Source organism: Tauraco erythrolophus, chromosome 5, assembly GCF_009769465.1.
Source record: "Tauraco erythrolophus isolate bTauEry1 chromosome 5, bTauEry1.pri, whole genome shotgun sequence".
Taxonomy (NCBI): Eukaryota; Metazoa; Chordata; class Aves; order Musophagiformes; family Musophagidae; genus Tauraco; species Tauraco erythrolophus.
Window position 1 is genome coordinate 18,881,215 of NC_141469.1, and position 21,895 is coordinate 18,903,109.

Consider the following 21,895-nt stretch of genomic DNA (forward strand, 5'->3'; position numbering starts at 1 on the left):
GACTGTGTCTCTCTGCAGCCAATGCACACCCTGACCCTCCTGAAACACCATCAGGGTGCTGCTGTGAGCAGATGCCCTCCTGTCCATTCCAGTTCTGGCCATCTACAGCAAGGCAAGCGAACCTGAAGTATCAGGCACATTTCACTCTTGCCCACTAGCAGAAACCTGCAAGGGTTGTCCAATCGCAAGCACATAAGTCATTTCCTTCCTCAGCCATGCGAGTGAGGCACCAAATCCTAAACCAGCTCCATTACTTAAGCAGGGCTTCAAGGTCCTGCTGTGTTTTGCACTCCCTCAAGGACGCTGCTGACAGCAGAGAATGATTCTGAAACACCCAGGGCCACAGTGGCCCAGGTGATCCTTGCCTGGCCAAGGGGGTAACACAGGCAAACAGGTTTGAGGAGGGGGGGGATGCCAGGCACAGGATGGATTTAGCATTCATCTGACACTGATGGCAAGCACTGGGATTGCCCCAGGGTCACAATCACAAGCACGTCCTCCGTTGCCTGTCATGGTGTATGGAAAGGCTTGGAGGTTTCTTAAGGAAAAACAAGCAGGGAAAGGCATAGAAAATTTGTCAGGCAAATGACGGAGCCAGCCAGCCCCTGGGGAAGTGATTTAAGCCAGCCATTGCCAGCGTAAGGGTTCTGCCTCATGAGGAGCTCTGCTTGCTCGTGACCCCCATCCGCAGGCTCTGTTTGCTTGAAGCCTCTTGCAGATACACATCTCTCAAACACCTGGCACACCTGCAGGCTTTGGACAAACAACCTGGCTGTCGGGAGGAGCTGAGGTCCAAATCACTCCTTTGTATATCAAACACAAAGAAACACAAATCAATTCCGAGCAACTCCAGAGGTGTGTCAGACCGCTTTGTTTCAGTAACATATAAAACTTTTAAACGGATTTTCCAGCAGCCTTCCAGTGCCAGGCTGGGGGCTTATGAATCATGTTTTGTCTGTTACATCAGCAAGGTGTGTCAATTCCTGCAACAAAGGGGATTAAAGCTGCCTGTTTCTCAGCTTAATGAGAGCAGGCTCCAGGCTGAGCAGTGCTTTGCTCTCTTTAAAGAAAGAGGAAGACACTCACACCAGCCACAGAACATCTCTCCAGTACAAGCTTTGCTTTCCTGGGGGTCTTTAATGACAGCACTCCATTACAAGACAAGAACAACCCCAAGTAAAAGTCTCTCTCAAGCACACAAACACTGACTAGCCAGCAGCGTTAACAAAACACAAGTAGCTATCAGTAGGTAATTGTATATGAACTGAATTGAATTATACCAAGACTTCGCTACCTACACCACAAAATTCCTACATGATTTCTGCAAGAAGGGGAGGTAAAAAGAGCGTGGCATGCCACATACCTGGAGCAAAACCTTCACCTCATGCCTGGCTTGCTGACTGGTCACCAGCCCTTGCCAAGGGTCAGAGCCTGCGCCAGGCTCTGGAAATACAGATTCCACATGCAGAAAGGGTCAGAAACATGCAACATCATCACTCCTCTTGTGATACAAGTCACACTAAGGGATTGGTTAGCGACAGGGGAGGATCAAAGAGAAAGAAAACAAGTAAAATACCTTTTTTATTTTTCACTTCTTTCTCGTCTCTTGGAAAAGCATATCACGGTAACTGCTCTAGGTACTTGGGTTGTCACCTGCACACAGACCCAGCTGTCCCACACTGAGCCGGTTACAACCTCAGGGCTTTATCTCCCCTTGAAGAGGTTAGCTTTTGACCTGTGCCCTTGCACCTCCTGTGTATCTGAGCACTTAAAAAACCTTTTCCAAGGTCCTCATGCCTGTTGGAAATCTTCTGCAAACTCCGAGAAGCAGAATAGCTGTTTTGAAAACAACCTGAAAGAGCAAGTCCATGCCAGAGTCCTGCACAGCTCTGCCCCCTGAGCTCAGCATCCCTGGGAAGAGGTCTCTTTGCTTTCCCCTTTACAGTGCCCTGGATAAGGCCCTGACATGAAGGTGTGCACTAGTCACTTTGTCCCTGGCAGCGTGCTCTGTGGTCAAGAGAGAAACCAAGGATAACATCAGCTACTGATGAGGCTTTTGTACCATGAAGCAGAAGCACTTATTTGCTGTTTTAAAAATCCAGAGATTTAATCTCACTGGTGTCCTAACGCACACCTGGTTAACTTAATCCCATTTTCTAGTCAGTCATGAGTTCTCGAAACGCATTCATGCCTTTAAACAAACAGGACTTTCAGGGATGAAGTGTGGTACATAGCTTACTGCTGCCAAACCCAGCTGGTACCTTCCCTTCCCTTTAGGTGTGCCCGAGCAGACTGCCCAGACAGCACAACCCAGGACAGTGCCTGGCCACAGAGCCCAGTCCCTGTGGCATCAGCGTCTCGGTTTCCCCACCCCAGAAGCGGATGCAGTGGCCGTGGGTTGCAGCAGAGAGGATGAAAGCTTCCCCCTTGCCACAAAACTCTGCTGGATGACACTGACGCCCCCAGTTCCCCTCCACATCCCCGAGTGGAGAAACACAAGCCCCCACCCCAACAAATGCCTCCACCTGCCAACTCAGGGCAGGTTTCTCTAGCTCCGAAACCCCAGGCCTGGGCAGTGTTTGAGCCATATGGAGAAAGGGCCCAGTTTTGTTTTTCCAGTGACTGTAGTGATGTTCTGCTCTTTTCTGGGGTCTGGCCTTTCATTTTAAGTGGCCCAGAGCCAGGCAGCACGAGTTGAGCAATAACAAAACAGCTCCGGTCTAGCACAGTCCCTGTTAAGATCTTACTCCTGGCTCAGTGAAAAGGAAGCTAAAAATTAACTACCTCCCTCCAGCACACCTCACAAAAGCCCCTTTTGTAGGGCACACCGGGCTGGAGAACACAGGGCTGGGCGAGGCAGGAAGCAGCCAGGGCTTCCAGAGAAGGGCTGTGCAGGGCAGCAACAGGGTGTGGAGATATCCTCCTGAGCAGGGAGCTGGGAGAGGGCAAGACCATGTTAGACCTCGTGTATTACAGCATCTCACCTTAAACACGTTTGGTACCCACCACAGCCATGGCTGGTGACAAGGGAGAGGTCACCCAGGGGAAACAGAGATAACTTTTTCCCCTGGAGAAGGTCAGAGTTTCCTGCCACCCGTTTCCAGGATGTCTTACTCATGGCTGGGAAGTGCTGAGAGCAGCAGCTGTTCCCCAGCTCTTGCACAGCAAATCCCATCTTGTCCCCAGGTGTGTGTCAGAGCTGGTTTCCAACAACCAAAGGAAGCCCACATAAGCCAGGAGGCAGCAGGGCAGTCACTGGGTCCAAACGAGGTGACAAAATCATCAGCTGCTTGTGACCCACCTCAAGCAACTTTGCTTCGGGCAGTTAGCATGGAGACCAACATACCTGCCTGTTAGTGATTCACATTCAGGGGAGCCCGTCCAGGGAAATTCAGCCTGAGGTCTCTCCTTATCTGCAGCACAAGCCTCCTCCTGCTAAGTGGAGATGGGACCCGTGCAAGCTAATCTAGAGGTCTTCAATATCCATTTCTCTCATCACCAGTATAACAGTCATTTACTTTTTCACAGGTGGCCATTTCACAACAAGAGCCATTCCTCTGCACTAATGATCTTGATTCAGATGCATTAATAATAAACAGGAATAAAGGCAAAGATTTTCCAGGCAGCAAACGAGACTCTGAGGAGGTCCGCCAGGCTACAGCAGCGCTGGGTCTCTTGAGTGCCCCCTGCAACCTTTACCACAGCATCTTCCTTTCACTCCTGTTTTGGCTCATTTCAAAAAGCAGAAAATGAAGCTTGGATGTATAGAAGAATCAGATACACTGAATAAGCAGAAGACTATTCCACAAAACTGATATCTAAAGAATTTAATTAAGGAATTCCCTGACCTCTGTTTGGCTGGAGATTTTGGACAGCTGGAGCAAGAAGCCAGCACCAGTTTACTTAGGATGCAGCAGAGGGGGCGAGCACTAATGGAGGGCAGGGCAGGAAGAAATGAAACACTAGCATGGAAATGCATAGCAGAAAAGGCAAGGCTGGAGAAACAGGAGTGGAAAAAAGGCCTAAGGGAAAAAATGCAAGTAGAGGAGAAAAGTCAGAAGACTGGCAGGGCAGAAGGCTTGAAGCACAGGTAGGTAAGCAAACTGAGCTGGGAAGGGGGGAGGGAAAGCAAAACAAGAAAGAGGAATCCACTCCAAGAGGCAAACCTGGTTAGTCAGAGGCAGAGCTGAAGCAGAGGAAAAGAGCACAGCCCTGAGCCACCCTGTCCCCACCAGCACTACGCAGCCTTCTGGCCAAGTCTGTGGCACTGGTCCCTGTGGGGCAGGTCTGCCAGCGTCTGTAGTCCTGCATCAGCTCTGCTTTCATGAGACTGGTCAATTAATATATTATCTTCAGGGAATCAACTTGCAAGCTCTGCTTCAGAGCTTGGTGTGATCTGCATAAAAAATTTAGAGTGTAAACTTAACTGCCATTTGTGCCACAAGTCTCGGTGCTCCCACAGCGCTCTGAATTTCTATAGGTTACCTACAGGTGTCCCCACTGTCACTGGCACGTACAGCGTACACCATCAGCAGGACTCCACTGAAATATGCTGCCAACAACAACTATTCTATCCAATTTCTCCCAAGGCATTTTCCGCACACACCAGCACCTGCCATCCTGCTCCTCTGCCATACGCCAGCAAACTCCATGCTGGAGCATCACCTCATTTCTGAGCAGGCTCCTGGGGACGTGCCACCTCCTGCCAGCCCTCCTGGGTGCCCTCAGCTGCCCATGCCTGCCTGCAGGGAGGCACCTGGCCCCGCTTTGCTCAGACACAGCAGTGATCAGCACTTTGCTGCCGCTAATGTATGCATTCAGCGGCTCTAATAGAAAATAAACAGGAAAAAGTCAGAAGCCACTGTGTTCCTCAGCTACGTGACTGATCCTGCCCGAGCATAAGCATCCCCTTTCCAGACAAGTTTCTATTTCCAGCCCTACAGATTCAACCCCCTCTTTACTTTCAGTTGAGCGAGATGCTTTTTACAGTGCTGCTTTGCACTGCAAAATCTTTGGCCTTCAAGAGTTAACGCTTCAACTAAAAACCATGTATATATGTAATATAAATTCCCAAAGCATGCTCTACAGCTCAGACAGAAGTCAGGTGTTTAATGCAGGAATTAGTGGCTGCTGGCATGTCAATGCAGTATGTTGCAGTCAGCGACACTAACACCTCTGCCCATAACTTTTGGCTACGGGTGGGGTAAGGCAGGCGACCGAAGGAGGAAGAGATGCTCCTCAGCAAGGATGTGGGATCATGACCTGACCAAAACATACTGTGTTTGATATGTGATGGCTGATCCACATCATCACTTCCCACAGCAGCATCCCCCGGTCCCTGCCAGACAATCATTACATGCTTTTGTTAGATTTCTATATATGCTCTTTTCTGTAAATTTAAAGAGGACCTTCCCTTCCAGTAAATTACAGCCTGCTTTTGGCTTTTGGGCCAGTCTGCAGCTCATGTTTTTGTACAGTCTAAGTTGCCCGCGTTTGGCTTTTCTGAGGCTCTGACTGCGGAGAAGGTTAAGCAGTTCAGCGGTTGAGTCGTTGGTACAAAAACAAACCTACAGATTTGTGATCCAGAACACACCAAACCAACGTGCTATAGAGAAACAGCCCAGCTGGAGCCAAGTATACGTGCTATCGCATTACACACCCCTGATGTTTATTTACAAAGCAAGCCAAGTGGGACTGCCATCCTTCCAGATTTCCTTAAACATGCACTTTTTTTTTGCCCAGAAATTGTCCTTGGATCAGGTTTTTGGTGATGGGGGTGTAAAGCAGCTGTGCCTGCAGGACCTGAGGGCAGTAGGCTTCTCCAACACATCTACCAAGAGGTGAACACAGGTGTGCATGGGAGGGCTTGTCCACAGCTGCTGTGGGCTCTGAGATAACAGCGGATTTTCTGTGCCTGCGCCATGGCTTTCCTCTCAGAGAGCACACCCATGGTCTCACCTGGGTGACCTCAGTTGTCTCCACAGAAGAAAACACCTTTCCAGGGACTCTGCAGCTTCACACAGCCACCCTGCATGCTACAGTCCACAAGCCACAGCACTGCACTGAGCTGGGCCAGTGGCCCCCACCCAAATCTACGGGAGCATTTCCAAGTTTTGCACTGGACCGGTCCAAGGATTGTGAGCACTAGCAAGGGGAGGAAACTGGGGGCAAAAATGCTGCAAAGAGGTGAATTTCCCTAAAGGATGGGGAACTTGATATCAGTACCCAGAGATACCGAAGCCTCTACTAGCTTTTTACAGTTTCACAAAAGCCTGAATTTTTCTGCCCTCCACAGCCACCTTATTAGGGGAAAAGTACTTTTTTCCCCCCAGGAGAAGAGATGGTTTAATTCTCACTTCAGCAGGGCTATGCAAGTCATAATGCAAGGCAGGTGAAAGCCCTTCACTTTATGAAAATGCCTCTGTATCCTCTAAGAGCCGAGACAGGCTGAATGTTAATAACCCTTTTTCAAAACCTCACTGACATTCATTTGCACTGTTTGTCCAAGGGCTCAAAGTCCTCTAGAACTGTGGCTCCAGGGCAACATGTTCCTAATAACTTAGGTTACAGCATCATCACCATCAGATTGACAAGGCATTGGGAGGTGGCTGAGGCCACATTACAGACCACGATGCCCAAGAGAGGTGATAACTCACCTGGCATGCCCAGGGACCTGAGGATGTTTGCGAGGTGCCCGCAAGCCCACAGCCACACGAGGTCCGGCTGCAGCATACTGAACACAAGCCTGGCAGGGCAGCTCACTTCGTCACGTAAGCAGCCACAAGGCATAAAGCCACAAAGAGTAATTACAAACAGAACTATTTTTAAGACATGTAGCAAAGGTTTAATTTTTTTTTGTTGCCCACCCTTCTTGTCTTTACAGCAAAGGTGCTGGGGAGTCAGCCAAGTCCCCAGTCCCCGACTGCCCAGGTAAAAGCCTGCCCTAGGCAGGAGAACTCAGGAAAGGTAGGGCAGGGCAGGCTGGCCCTTGCTTCATCCCTGCCCAGCAAACCTGGGGAGACACAACTCCACTCATACTCTGCTGGTGTTGGTACCTGCAGGGCTGCCATCCCACAGCATAAAAAGCTGCTCCAATGTCCTCAGGCACCCACAGCTCCCTGGGCAGGGTGAGGGGTGGGTTTGGAAAGGGGCTGATACCAGCACCTAGGACAAGCAGCAGCTCACAGTCAGCTGTTGCCATCCTGGAAAAAATAAACTTCCTTATTTCCCCAAGGGGCTAAATACCCCAAAGCTGAGTTCAGCAGGTTTCCTTAGTGAGGATGCTGCTGCAAGATACATCACTGGAAAACCTTTGCAGCTGTGTGTGCTTTAGGGAAAGGACATGACCTGAGCCTTGTCCAGCTGGCCTGCGGTGGCAGTCCCCAGTTAGGGGTCACGGCTCGCCCTCCCCTCATCTGACTTGTCTGACTCATGGGGAGCTGACCCACTTCTCACCCAGTGCCTGCTTTTTCCAGTCCTGCTGCACGTGCCGACCCACATGCAAAAGCAATGTTTAACAGAAATCCACTTTTGCCAAAATCTGAGGGGTCTCCACTGCCACAGCTGCTGCAGAAGCCCTCTGTGCCTCATGTGTGAGGCTTTTAGGCACTAGAAATAAGTGACAGCCCATGATAGCAGATGTTTCTCCTCTGAGTATATTTACCTCAATAAACAACCACTCATACTCGCCTGGCCACATCCCCACAATCAGTATATGTAAGGGAAGCTGGGATTTTTCGGGACAATTTCTTTCCACTTTTGTACCCCTAGAAAATACTTTAGTGTGCACATCACTCTTCACTTGGGTTTACTCACTTACAGGGTGGGATGAGACACCCTAAAGCACTTCAGCAACAGCCTCTGCTGTCCCCACATGAAGAAACACCTGTTGATAAATCACTGCTGCCCTGCAGTAAAAAAAAAAAGAAAAAACCACAACAAAAACAGCACATGGGAACAGGAAGTAAATGCATACATATTAAAGGTCCAAATTAAAGTTTTCACCCAAAATACACAGCTCAGCATAGCCAAAGACCAAAGAGCCACAGAGAAACACCTCCCAGACATGGTGGCCACATCTAGCCTAGCTGTAAGCTTGCTGCAGGTGTCGGGGCAGGAGGGGTGGCAGCGAGTTGCCCTGCCAGTTCCCACCCTGCCAGCACTCATCAGCCCAGCCTTCACTGCAAGGAAAACTACCTCTCCACTTTAATACTCCAGGAAAACCCTTTCCTTGGGCAACTTGCAGTTTGTCCATCCAGTGGATGCTTGTGCTATTTGGCAAGCGAGTTTTGGAAAAGCAGAACCATGCACCTCAGTGGTGGTGAGGAGGGGGCTCGGGGTGAGCATCCCCAAATGCCGAATGCCCCAGGATTTAGAGCCAGAGTTACCACACAAAAATTCCAGGTGCTTTAACAACATCTGTGCAAGTAGGTAGTGCTGGTTTATAAAATAATGTTTTCTACCTGAACTAGACAGTTTTATACCTGACCTCGCTGTTCAGGCAGGGTTCCCCGGGAGCTCGGGGAAGCAGAGGGGCAAGAGGGCAGCAGTGCCTGTCCCGGCACAAGGCAGAACTGGGCATGGTTCAACAGGCACAAAACGTTCCCCGCGAAAGGCTTTTTATTCCACTAGATGGTGCCCAAGACTTGCTTATGGATGTTGCTTCATGGCATGGACACTGGTGCGGTCAAGACTGGGGGTGGAGGTGGCTGGGCATCACGCCGAGGCCCCATGGGGCTGCAAACCCACCAGTCCCAGCCCCGTCAGCAGCGAGACGCTTAAACCAACTCCTCCATTTGCCAGGCAATGGCATACACTGAGCCTAAGCATCGCATCAGACTTGGGCTGTGACGTGCCATGGCAATTCTGGGGATGAGTCACCCAGTCTGCAGCCCCTTTCGCTCTGAGCCAGGCAGGCTGGCACAGGAGATTCCTGAGCCTTTGGGAGTCTCGTGGATGCTGCCCCATGCCTGGGAAGCTGGAGGCAAACCCTGGGCCCAGGCTGCTTAAACCTCCCTGTCCCCTCAGCACTGGCACCAAGCTGCCTGGTGCAGCTCCCCTAGAGGCACCGAGGCCTGATGCCCTGGTGCAGAGTATATTTTTAATCCTTTCTGTTGGACAGCAGGAGCTCTAGCAAGGCACAGCCCCAAGAGCTGGTGCTACTGATAGCACCAGAGAGATACGCAGTGTTATCCTTGACCTGGGGGTCCCAGCATCAATTGCCCATGCATGACCCCTAAAAACCAAGTCTATAGCCTGAAACGGAACATACCCCTTCCCTGCACACGGCTGCACAGAGGGCAGGTGGATACACCACTGTCATCGTAGCTGCTCCCACTCCCTTTCCCCACATGGGCACAGCACCAATGGGGAGTTCCCACCCGCAGCGCCTCTCCCCGCGAGGCTCAATGCCACTCCTGCTGTGCCATTCACTCCGGTGCGCTGCCAAGCACACCCATTTTAGCAGCTTCTTGGATAGAAAAAGCAACCTGCAATTGCATAAACAGTGATTAACTTTGGGCATCACCGGCAGCATGGCTCCAGTGTGCCGAAGCCCAGCCTGGCTTGCGTGTGGAAGCCAGTGGTGGGAATGGCAGCGGCAGAGCCAAGGTGTCATGGTGCTGCTGGAAGGGTGGTGGGGCCGGCCAGTGCCTTGGCAGCATGCTGGAGGGCACAATGGGGATTTCTTGCTGCAGGAGACGGACAAACTGAGGCAGGAGATGCTCTGTGGGGCTCCCCAGCAAGCACAAAGTGCCCTGAGCAGGAGCCCGTGGGGTCTGATACCCCAAGGGAGGGATGTGAGAGGTCAGTTGGCCAAATTGCAGCCCTTGAGGTGATGCGCTGGGGCCAGAAACCTCCCCGTGCCCGAGTGCCAGCCCCCCCCAGCATGCTGCTCGCGGCCTGAAGTCCTGCTGCAAACACCAAAGTCAGCAGAGCCTTAGATACAGAAATGCCTTTATTTCTCCATGAGGCTGGAAGTGAAACCGCAAGGACAGAGGCTTTTCCTCACCGTTTCTTTACTCGCTTCGCACCAGTGCCCGAACGATGCTACCCTACACTGTGTAGCACGACTGCCGTTACGTGGCTGTCCAGCACAGCAAACCCGTGCATCGCTGTCGCAGCGCCGGATACGGCCCCCCTCAAATTAACAGCAGGATTGCGTGAACCGCTGATTTTTGGCTCCTGGGCTGCGAAGAACCATGCGACCCCCAGCGATGCGCAGGGTGCCCCTCACCCAGCCAAGAGCAGTGCCCGCAGCGAGGATGCCGGGGGGGGACACGCCATGTGGGACCCCCCGACCCCACCGCTGGAGCCCGCCGGGGCGGACACCGGCAGCCCCTCAGAGGGTCCCGCGGCTCCACCGGCCGTGGGGGTGCCCCGGGGGCCGCAGAACCGCCTGCCGGCTGTCGCTGTGGCTGCCCTGCTCCCCCTCGGAGGACTGGCTGCTGTCGGCACTCCCGAGGCCGGCGTAGGGGCCGCGGGGGCTGCCGCCCGCCCCGCCGAGGGCGTAAAACGCGCGCTCGCGGACGTGGAGCTCGTCGGCGCGCTTCACCTGGTCCACCCGCCTGCTGCTGCCCAGCTCCGCGAACGGCCCCGGCGCCCCGGCCCCCAGCCGCCTGCCACGGCGGCCCGCCCCGACCCCGAGCCCGGCCCCGGCCCCGGCCCCCGGCACCGCCGCCCCGGCCTCGCCGCCCCGTCCCCGCTCCCGGCCTACGCCCGCCGCCGCCGCGCTGCCGCCGGCCCGGCCCGCCTGCGCAGGGAGGCTGCGCTCCGCCGCGGCGGCGGCGCCCGGCCCGCCGCCGGCATCGCTGCCGTGGCTGCCGGCCCTCGCCCGGGTCCCGCTCGACGCCCGGCCGCCGGCTTTCCTGTGCGAGGACGGCGCTTGGTCCGTCCCGACCGGCCCGCCCAGCCTCGCTGCCCCCGGCCGAACCCGCGCCCCCGCCCGGGGCCGTCCGTCCCCGCGGGGCTGGGTGGTGGGCGACCCCACTTCCCCGCTGCCCACCGCGGGGCTCTCGCCCACCCCGCGACTGCCGGCCGTGCCCAGGGCGGTGGTGCAGTCCCCCTCGCTCACCCCGGGGGAGGCCGCGGTGGTGCCGAGGTGGGTGCTGGCTCCCTGGGCTGGGGCAGCCGCGGTGGCCTCTTCGTCACCCTCCTTTCGGGGGGTGATGTCAGCCAGGTGGCCCGGACCTCCCTCCAACCTCTGCCCCGCTCCTCTCGCCTCATCATCACCCTTCCCGTGGATCCTAGACCCTTCAGGGACAGTAACATCACCATCAGTGACCCGCCAGGGGCCGGGGACTGTCTGTCCTTCTCCATCATCAACCGTGGCGGCGCCATCCTGGTCATCTCCCGTGGGACGGCCATCCCCAGGGCTTCTGGTGATGCTGTCTCCATGGCTTGGGGTGGTTGTGGTGGCTGGTCCTTCAGGCTCTCCACCGGCAGGGATGCCGTCATCGCCATTGCCATCGTATGCCACAGTGACATCCAGCCCAGGCAGGGGGCTGCTGGTTCCCACAGAGGGGATGCTGTCATCCTTGCTGCCAACAGTGGTACCAGCCTGGGTGGTTTCTTGCTCCCCTACATGGATGTTGGCCCTCCTAATGAAGATGTTGACCTCGTCATCCTTGTCTGGAGATATCTGAGCAAAGCTGGTGGCCTTCACTGTGCTGCCCACCTTCCCGTGGGTGACGGTGACGCTGCCTGAGTCGGGGATGTAAGGGTATTCATCCACACCTTCACCATCAACTTGAACATCCTCCATCTTCTCGGTGACAGAGGTCAGTGCTGTGACTCCTGTCCCTGTGCCCCAAATGACATTCTCCTGCCCTTGGCCAGGGACGGTGGCCTCACCGCTGCCCTCCTCTCCAGCCCCTCCAGTGGCAGGTTCCCTCTCCCTCTCGACTGTTGTCGCCCCCTTCTCTGGAACCCCCTCAGGAGCACCACTGTCCCTGTCCTCACTCCTCACACCAGACCTGTTCCTCATCACGGACTCACTGGGATGTTTGCCCTGGGGGAGAATGGAAACACCACCATTGACTTCAGCCACCAAATCCAAGTCACCACTGCCCTCCAAGCTGGCCGGGGTGGAACCCATGATGCCAACACCACCACGTGCTTGCGTCCTGGTGCCTGGGCGAGGACTGTGAGCATCCCCGCCAGCACCTGGAGTGCTGCGGTTTTTGGGCTGGAGGCTCATCCCGATCTCCATCGCATCGGTGCTGCCATTGTCACCTCGCTCCAGGGCTGGCCTGTCCTCCGTCGGCCTCCACCTGGCATTGTCCTCACCCAGACGTTGACTAGGGATGGTGGTCCGGCGCTCAGCTTCCTCCTTCTGTGCAGCACACACAAGGCAGAGGTCAGGGCCAGCCCTGCATGGGGTTCCGCAGCCAAGCCGGGGCCCTGCCATGTCACCTGGCCATCTCCTCACCTTTATCTGCGTCTGGTTCCTCTGTGTCGAAAGTGAGAAGACATATTCAAAAACGTAGAAGCCACGCTTGGCATTGCAGCCTTTCAGCAGTATCTGGTGGGAAAGAAAATAACCAAACCCCACAATTTTCTTATTAAATGCAACGGCAGTAGCTTCCCTTGCTGTGGCTGGCACCACAGCAGGCTCCCACCAGCACCCGCTGGGGCCCCAGGGCACCCAGTAGCTCCCCTCCTCGTGGCCACCAGCACTGGCAGGGACCTGGGCAGGACACGTGTGTTCGCCTCCTGGGCTCCGCGGTTTGTTTTCCCCTTGGGCTCTTTTTCTGCCTTTGCTTCCATTCAGGAGCTGCGGATTGGGTTTTTTTTGCAAGGTAGCTTATGGCTTGAATAAACAACCTGGTTGATGGTCCCATCAGACATGAGTGATGGGACCGATGGTCACTGAAGCACTGGAAGGACAGCAGCTGTCTTCCAATAGGCAAACCCAGGCATTTTCTTCTGTGCTACTCATCTGAACTTTGCTACTGACGCATTTTATATTGATAATACCTTGAAAAAAAAACCATAGCAGCTTGGCCTGAGACTTTTACAACCTCACCTGTGGGAACACCAAGCATTTGTGCTCTGGGGCTGGGCAGGGGCAGAGGAGCAGCTGTGAGGTGAAGCCCTTCTCTCTCGTCTGAGCACATCACAGCTTTGCCCTCCGCTGATCTTTGTGAGGGCTGCCTGAATGCAAGAGGAAACTGGACTATTTTTCCATGGCTAGCTGAGATTCTCTCCAAAAGAGACTTTTTCTCCCTGTGCCCCCAGTGCAGGGCACTCCATGGGATCCGCATGGGACCAGGAGGAACATACCCGGTGCTGTCCCCCGCAGTTCCCTGCAGCTCTCCCAGGCAGCGGCGGTGGCACCTGTGGCAGCAAAACATACGTGAGAGCCAAGGCTTCAGATGCTGCCCCGGCATCCAGGCAGCTGCCAATGCCTGCTGCCAGATGCCTGCCCTGCTCAGCGTGATGCGCATGCCATGGCGTCCAGGGAACGGTGGGAAAACTGTGTTGACAAGTCGATAAATTCCCAGGCATTACCTGGCATGCCACCTTAAAGCCAGCAATAGGAAAGGTCAAAAACCCATTTCCAAGGTCTGAAAAGTATTGCAAATCCTGCTACAGCATGTTTGCATTGCATGCTGCTTTTGCTAGGATATTGTTGGTCCACACATACCGTTTTACTGGATTCTGCTGCAGAGTATTCTTATTGCAGAGCAGTTTTAATACCTGGCACCACTGCTCACACCACAATGCTCCAACTTAACGGCTGAGATCTGACTGCGATGGGAGCCTGGAGCTGGTTAACTTGTGGTGACTCCCAGTGTTTACTGGGCAACTGAGCAGCAATGCCTGTGCCCTCACAGCCAGGTTTCTGTATGTGTTTGCAAGGTTCTGGCTTCCCCTGATTATCCCGGCATCTTTTGGGATGTGTTGGCAAGTGCATCCCTCAGGGATGAGGGACCTGGATGTGGGACCATCTTGTGAGCCCCACCAAACCATTTTGGGGCATTCCTTACATGCCAGAGGAATAGATGGGCCCATGGAGGGGAACCTCCTCCAATCTCAGAAAAATCAGCCACTGAAACGCCCCAAGCTCAGCTGAAACAGGCAGAAATGCATCCCAGAGTATTAAATATTCCCATCTTATTCCATTGTTTGTGAACAATGCCAAAGGCTGGATTACAGCCCCAGTTATGCAGCAGAGTTATTAACCAGCTCTCTTCTCTGCCCCTATCTGAAAAGCAAATCTACGCTGATTTATTGCCTTCCCCTGTGCTGCCTTGTGACAGACCCGGTTGTGCAAGCTTGCCCTGGGGGGCTAAAGGACACATGGCCAGGTCCCAGCCCTCAGGGAAGATGTGGTTTTCCTCCTCCTTACCCTGCTGGAAAAGCAAGTCTTCACTGGGAGAAGATTTTTCATTCTAGCTGTGTATTTCGTATGTCGGGCAACAGTTACTCAGGACAAAAATGGCTGCTATTGTATTTATCCCAGTTTGCCCCTTGTTTCAGTTATATCCTATTTCACATTTTGAGAGCTGGAATATAATTGCAGGTGTACCTCCGACCCCTGTTACCCACGTGGGTAAGGCAAGCATCCTCCCCGAGCCTCCCTTCCTGTGGCTCCACTCGGGCTGTTCCCAGGCCCAAAGCTCTGGGCAGATCCCAAATCCGCAGAAATCAAGGGCAAGAGTTACAGGGACTCAGAGCGGCCTTTGTGCAATGCCCTAACTTCTAAATTAAAGGGACATGCTCAGGCACCTCAGTACTAATATATATTTTTCCTGCTGGCTTCACCTCTGTGCCAGCACCAAAACCCCCCCCCCTCCATGCTCCAGAGGTGCCATATGCAAGTAAAACGCATATTTTTGTGCTGCTGAGATCATGCTGGGGTGCACAGGGTGGTACACCCCATGATTTCAGTGGCACACTGGGAACTGGGGCGCCATACTCACCGGTGTCGAGAGGGCCGTGCCGAGCAGGCACAGGCACAGGCACAGGCACAGGAGGGCTGTTTGCATTTTGGGCAGCTCCTGGGGGCACAAAGTGAAGCGTCACTGGAGTTTATCTTCCTGGGGCTTACGGTCTCCAACAGTCCCTGGGTCAGCAGCAACCCAAAAGCTCCTGCTGTCCCAAAGCCCCATGGCAGTGGGGTTATCCAGCGATCCTAGCTTTCCTCCGCCTTTGCGGTGGCCCTCTGCATCGCTTTGCCTCTCTGCGCTCCTTGCAGCAAAAGCGATACTCTTGCCATGTGTGTACAGCAGCAAGGACACGTGTACAGCAGCAAGGACACGTGCACAGCCAGCAGCACTGAGTGGACGCTCTGACACCGGGTGTTAAAGCTTCTTGACTCGCTCTATCAAAGCAGCTTGGGTGGGTATTTGTGATAAATGACCACCAAAACCGCTGCAGGCTAAGCCATATAGTCGTTGAGTCTGAATTAAGAAACTTGCATGCTGTTTTCAGCAGCACCGATAAACGGCAGGAGGCAATAGCTCTGCTAGCTAATAATTCTCTTTTCACTCATCCACCCCGATTTGGGCTTGCAGGTCCGCCTTGGAGACTACGTTCAGCCATGCAAGCGTTGCTACAGAAAACATTGGAAGGAAATTCATGCACAGGGATCAGCAGCACGAAGCAACATAGGCTCAAGAGAGTGCCACGCAGAGATGCATGCAGCCGAGGCTCAGGCCGTCTCCCTGTCCCCACCATGGCTTGCCCAGAGCGAAAGCAGGAGATGCCCTGCTCAGCGAGGGAGAGCCAAAGGGCTGAGGAGAGACAGGGCAGGCAAACTAGGTAAGAAGATTACCTTTCGCTGTCAGAGGCAGGTCCCAGTGGCAAACCGTGGAGGCTGTGCCCACTTTGCTGAAATTTAAAGTTGGCCCCGGGTGCGTGTGGCCAATCAGCTCCTGCCCAGGGACATTTGTCAGGGCTGGCAGCGCCCGCAGATAACCAGGGGGAGTAATTTCCAGCTAAAAATGTGTTTGTGGTGGAAGACAGCTATCAAATGTTCCACCTGGCTGGATAAACAGAAAGCACGGTTTATAAATATCTGTTCTGAAGGCGAAATTGCTCGATGATTAGCGCAGATCTTAGCGTGGCACGCATCCAGTCCGGTCATTGATAAGAGGGGGTGCAATGGGTCGTAGTGTGCTCACCGTGACTGGCATGGGAAAGCTGGCAGGGCTGCAGAAAGAAAAGGGCGATACACAGAGCCTGGCCCGGCCATGGCCACAACCAGCACTGCGGGGCAGCACTGGCCAAGCCGAGAGCCACCGCTGTGCCGTAGCCTCCGATACTCGCTTTCTGGGTTTCGACCTCAACCCCCCTGATCCGAGCCCAGTGCAAGTGTAAGATACAAGAGTGGTAAAAAAGAGAAAAATAAAAAGAGGATTTTTTTCATGCACTGCTTGTACTGGTCACTTCGAGCCCAACTTTGCTGCGGGAAGGTGCTATGAGGATGTGCACAATGTATGTACTCTCCTCCTGCCCCCCTCTAGCTTGGGTGGTGTTGCTGGTCGCCTACGCAGATGCCAAGGGGGGTTCCCCCTGCTGTGGCCAGCCTGGCTCACTGCAGTGATGGTGACAACAGCTCCCATCCCACCTGCCACCCTGCCCCAACCCAAACCCTGGGAGCAGGCACGACCACCACATTAGGCATTTCTGGTGTTAAACCATCAGCATCCAGCCTCAGGCAGGAGCAGATCTTAAAGCCAGGAGGAAACTTGTCCTTTCCCCTCAGCCAGGGAGCTGCGGAGCAGCTGGCCAACACACCTTGGCTCAGGGAGGCAGAGCTTTGGCTGGGTGCCCAGGGGGGCTGACGCACACGAGACCAGGCAGGGTGCCCCATGGGAGTGGGATCTGGCCCCCAGCAGTGCCAGGGCACTTTATGGTGGTTCCCTGACGTCTTTGGGCACCCCCTGGGGATGTAGACAATGAGGCTCTCGTGTGTCCCCCCCCACCAGCACGTGCAGGGCTCCCCAGGGCCACCATAGGGATTTGGCCCCAGCGGCACCCACCCTGCAGGCAGCACCCGCTGCCACCCCAGCAGCTGCAGCCTTGGCTTTGGCACATGGAGGAGGTTTTGTAGAGCAGCCAGCAGCTTGCTGCCGCGAGAATAGAAACTTGTTTTACAGTTGGACCTATATCAGGAGCTGAACACAGGGTTCCTTTCAAGGGGTGCGAAGGCAGTGCAGTGCCACTGTAACCCATGCATGAAGGCCGTCACTTTTCCTAAACGGGGGCACTTGCCTGGAACCCAGTGGGATTTGGTCCTTCCCCACCCCTGGTGCTGATCCCCAGTTGGCTGGGGCCATGCTCCTGTGGAGAGGTGACTCTGGGCAGCGATGCTGGGAAGTGCAAGCTGGGCATCCCATCCCTGATGCAGGAGGCGAGTGGATGCACTGCTGTCACTGTGACAGCCTTATCTTCCCCTGGGGACAAGGCTGCGTGGTGGGGAGACACATGGACCATTTTGGGCTGCAGCACCAGTGCCCAAAATACATGTCCAAGGTGCCTCAGCCTGGCACCGGGATGGAGAAGCAAAGCTTTCATTAGATGGGTGTGCACCTACAGCTAGTGACACAGAGAAAGAGAAATTAATATCTTTACCTTTATTAATATTGCCTGGTGTGTGGTCAGGCCATGGGAGGCATGCTACCGAGGAGTGGAAAATGGTGAAGTTATTGTCGCCCACGTATTGCAAATTCACGTCAACTCTACATAAGACGTGGCAGTAAATCCCACAGCAGTGACCCTAAAAACACCCTTCCATTTTTTGGAGGGGACTCCACAGAGGCTTTTCTACTTAGCTTTTCTGATCCTCCCTCGTTTTGTGTGCATCTGAGCTGGAATAAAGAGATTTAACCCTGCGCAGCATGAGCACTTGTAGCCCCTCAGCCCACCGAGCACCGTGCCACCCTGCTGACCCTGGCAAATTCGGCAGCAAACCCTTCGTCACCAACAAGCTCAGTTCTGTTGCTTTATTTCATTTCGCTTTGTGAGATACAAAAAAAAAGCCTGGGACGGAGCCGGTGCGCAGCGCAAGCCGCGCGGTGTCCCCTCTGGCGTGCGGCGGCTGCAGCGAGCCTTTGGATGCACATTCCTGAGTGGGATGAGGCAGGCGAGGGGCAGCAGTGGGGCCACCCCCCCACCCGCTCACTGGCTGTAGTAGTAATCCTGGCCATACACGTCGTAGCCGTGTCCCTTGTAGTAGCTGTACTCGTCCTCGTAGGCCCGGTAGCTGTCCCCACGGGCATACTCGTCCTGCTCCCCATAGCTGCCATCGGTGGTGCCTTCATCGCCGTGGCCCCTGGCTGTCACCTCATACTCCCACTGCTCCGCAGCTGTGGTGGCGTCCGTGGGACCTCCATCTCCTATGGTGGTCGCCTGGGACAGACCCTCTTCACCAGTGGTGCTGGCGACAGTGGTCGCTTCAGTTTCCTCCTCCTCTTCCTCCTCCTCCTCCTCCTCTTCTTCTTCTTCTTCCTCTTCCTCCTCCTCCTCAGCTGCACCGGTGCCCTCCTCAGCTGCCACAGTGCCATTGCCGTGAGGTCCGTCTGCCCCCTCGGTGGTGTTGGTGCTTGTGCCGTTGACGCCATTCTCGTTCTCGGCTACCTCTTCTTCCTCCTCCTCTTCCTCTTCCTCATTCTCATCACTGTCTTCATTTTCAGAGTCACCCCCTTTGCCGGCAGCACCGTTTCTGTCACCCTTCAGGGGCCCTTGGCAGCCCTTGCCCTGGCAGGGGGAACATAACGCAGCATTAGTTGGGTGTCGGGAGGTTGCAGCTTTTTGGCATCGCGTGGCGTGATGTTGGTGTGGGTACAGCTGAGAATCCCCCTCATGCCTTGCATGGCAAGGCTGCCTTTTTGGGGTGTCCCTTCCAACCCTCCTACTGGGTTAATGCCCAGAGGCTTGGCCCAGCTGCGTACATCTTGTGCAGCAGACCCCCAAGTAGAAACAGGGTGGAGGGCGTTCCGTGGGTGCAAGGGAGCATGCACTGAACATACCCTCCCTGCCCTGCATTAGTGCTCCACTCCAGCCCCTCAAAACACACCTGCTGGGGGGATGCGATGTCTCCTCCCAGTCCGCCCTGGCTGTCTCCAGGAGCTGTTCCAGCAGGGTGGCCAACTGCCTGGGTGCCAGCATGGGATGGCTCCTGCAGGGACAGGCAGAGGAGGGGGCTGGTGGTCAGCAGCATGGGTGGAGCACAGCCCTGCCAGCAGTGAGAGGGGCAGGCAGCATCCCCGCGTGGCATTTGGGCACTGCTCCGAGTTTCCTACTTTCCCACGGGTCTCGCCCCAGGCTGAAGTCTGCAGCAGGGCAGCCCAAGCCATGCAATTAAGTGGTGGTGGCTGGAGTCGGGTGTTCTCGTTCTGACTACACATTTTGCTTTACAAAGCATCTAAAGGTTTGCTTTTGAAGTTTCCTCTCCCAGTTTCCAATAAACAAAGCCAGTCACAGGTTCACTCTATGTGGACACACTGCACATCAGGTGTAGATAGCTGGAGAGAGTGAGATGGCTCACAGGGTCACTGCCATCCCTGCCCTGGGCAATCCCAAGAGCAACTTGGGATTTTTTGGGCCAATTCAGACACTTAATATATGGGTGCATCTCATGCCAGAGAAAACCCAGGCTGTTTTCCTCTCCACTGGAGGAGTCACCAAATTGCACGGTGCAGGTGGCTGTGCCGATGGGAGCGATATCCCTGATCTAGCGGATGATATAGTGGTGCTCCTTACATATCTACAACTGACCTTGGGGCCTTTCAGCACACTGTCTTGCTGACCACCCCCTGCCAGTGAAGGCAGGCAGCATCCCTGCCCCAGAATGGCCGCTGCTCCGGTGCCTTTAAAATGAAAGGAGGAGCCCCCAACAGCAGCTGCATTCCTGCATATCAATTTCTTCCTCGGGAATGAAATTCCCCCTTTTGGCTGTCTCATTCCACTACTCAAAGTTATCCCCAGTGATCACAGTGGTAGGGGAGAGCAACAGGCAGAAAGAGGCAAATGGCAGGGGGTGCCTGCCTGGCAGAGGCACCTGGGAGATGGGGGCCACCCCGTGCTGCGCCCCAGCCCCTTAAACTCCAAAGGGAGTTTTAAGACTAGATGTCCAGGCTTACATTCCTGCTAAAAAGACCCTTGAAATTAGCATTCAAATCATTAAATTAAAAAAAAAAAAGAAAGAAAAGATGTGATTAGACTTGACGCATATGTTTCCAAGCATGCTGGATCCCTGCCTCAGAGCACCTGTGTGCCTGAGACGACTGGATTATTTTTGAGCATTTGCAGCCCGGTGAGGCACAAGAGACCTTTGTAATCCCTGACGTTTAATTTTGGACCTGGGTGACTCTCGCAAACGCAGCGGTGCCCCAGCAGACAGGAGCAGCGTTACTGGCTGGGCTGGTACAAATGTGCATTTCCCAGTATAGCATCAGTTTGTGTCCCTCCACACACACGCATGCGAAGCGTAACTGTATTTTCCATAGTGATTTTATCAGGACTATTATCAGCACCCAGCCCTGCCAGCAAGCTGAGCCCCTTCATGCCCCCTGAAAGGGGAAGGTAAGAGGAGACCCTAACAGCGCCCTGTGCCTTGCGGGGAAGCCTCCCTGCTTCTGCCCTTTGGCCCGTCCTGCTCTTTTCTGAGCCACTGAAGATAGAAACATGGAAAGTTTGTCTTGGGATTGTTTGGTGCATCCCCTGCCTGTCCTCTTTAAAAAGAAAAAAAAAAGGAAAAAGGAAAAAAACATACAAAAAGTAATAAAATAAAGCCCAGAGTAGAAAATCCGGTTGCATCCAGAGTGCAAGGCTGTGGGCAGTCAGCGGCCACAAATGCTGATGAGAAGAGACTACAAAACCAAAGAAAGTTCCCAAATTCCCGTATTTGTTTTGTAGGCTGCTGGTTTGCCGTACTCACCCCCCCTTCCTCCTCCTCCTCAGAGCCGTCCCCTTCTTCCTCTGATGAGTCACTGCCCTAAGCAGAGGGAAAACCAAGCTGTAGCTGGACTGGTAGGTCTCCATTGGCGTCATGAGCATGACGGTCTCAGCCCAGCCCTGCAGGCCAGTGGCAGAAGGGGTGAAGACTGTGCCCCCGTCTCATTTGGGCTGATATCTCCCCATTTGGTGGGACAGCGAAGTATCAGCAACCCTTCCGAAGCACCCACCTGGTACCGTCTCTGCGGGGGATGCACGTAGACATATCTGTACAGGTAATACCGGTGCCTGTTCTTGAACACCTACCGGGAGAAGAAAGGGGTAAATCCCATCAGTCTGGGGGCTTGGGTACAGGAGCGACCGAAACGTCCTTGTCCTCAAGGCCAGCACCACGCGGGGCTGGGCACGCAGGGTGGGGGGAGACCCTACCGCGTTTTCTTCTGAGTCATCTGATTTGGCTCGCCGCAGCCAGCTCTTGACCTGAGGGAAAGGCTGGGTTGGCACGTGCCCCCCACCAGCCCCGGTAAGGCCAGGGGGTCCCCGTACTGCCCGGCACTCACCGAGAAGGCGCAGGCCATCCCCAGCAGGCAGGCGAAGAGCAGGGCACTCCTCATGGCTACGTTCTCTGGGAACAGCGAAACACGGCGAGGCCTGGCTTTTCAGCTAGAAAGCACCATCACTACCTCAAACCATGCAGGTGTTGGTGTCCACATGGGGGAGTGGCGACAAGACATGCTAACCTCCTGCCACCTCTTGATGGGGTCACCCAACCCCTCCGGAGACCTGAGTCCTTTTTTTTTTTTTTGACAGATCTGCCTCTATTTCCATGAATACATTTTGGTTTTGCAAGAAAACACCAGAAGAGCGAGTTTCACCCAGCAGCGGATGTTTTGCGTTCCCTGAGCAGGACTACTCGCTCCTGCATTCCCGTCGCCTGCGAGCGAGTAGGGAGATCCAACCCCTGCCAGGGACGCGAGAGGCGCAGCCGGCG

At 54.6% G+C, this 21,895-nt stretch overlaps 2 protein-coding genes across 4 annotated transcripts; both read right to left on the reverse strand.

Annotated features, from left to right (window-relative positions):
* Positions 1-10,339: 10,339 nt before the first annotated feature.
* Positions 10,340-14,990, reverse strand: LOC104375014 (ovocleidin-116). Its single transcript, XM_086612378.1, has 4 exons — positions 14,925-14,990; positions 13,282-13,335; positions 12,428-12,520; positions 10,340-12,331 (listed from the first exon to the last, which is right to left on the reverse strand). Exons 1-4 carry the CDS (start codon positions 14,988-14,990, stop codon positions 10,340-10,342), a joined length of 2,205 nt encoding a protein of 734 aa, XP_086468504.1.
* Positions 14,991-18,126: 3,136 nt separating this feature from the next.
* Positions 18,127-21,518, reverse strand: IBSP (integrin binding sialoprotein). Of its 3 annotated transcripts, none has more exons than XM_086612263.1 (6): positions 21,465-21,518; positions 21,334-21,384; positions 21,135-21,206; positions 20,888-20,944; positions 19,025-19,123; positions 18,127-18,705 (listed from the first exon to the last, which is right to left on the reverse strand). In XM_086612263.1, the coding sequence occupies exons 1-6, from the start codon at positions 21,516-21,518 to the stop codon at positions 18,127-18,129; spliced, it is 912 nt and encodes a 303-aa protein (XP_086468389.1). The 3 variants fall into 3 exon arrangements, with proteins under 3 accessions (XP_086468389.1, XP_086468390.1, XP_009979560.2); XM_086612264.1 differs by having other exon boundaries at positions 18,127-18,699; positions 19,025-19,126; XM_009981258.2 differs by having other exon boundaries at positions 19,025-19,126.
* Positions 21,519-21,895: the final 377 nt, after the last annotated feature.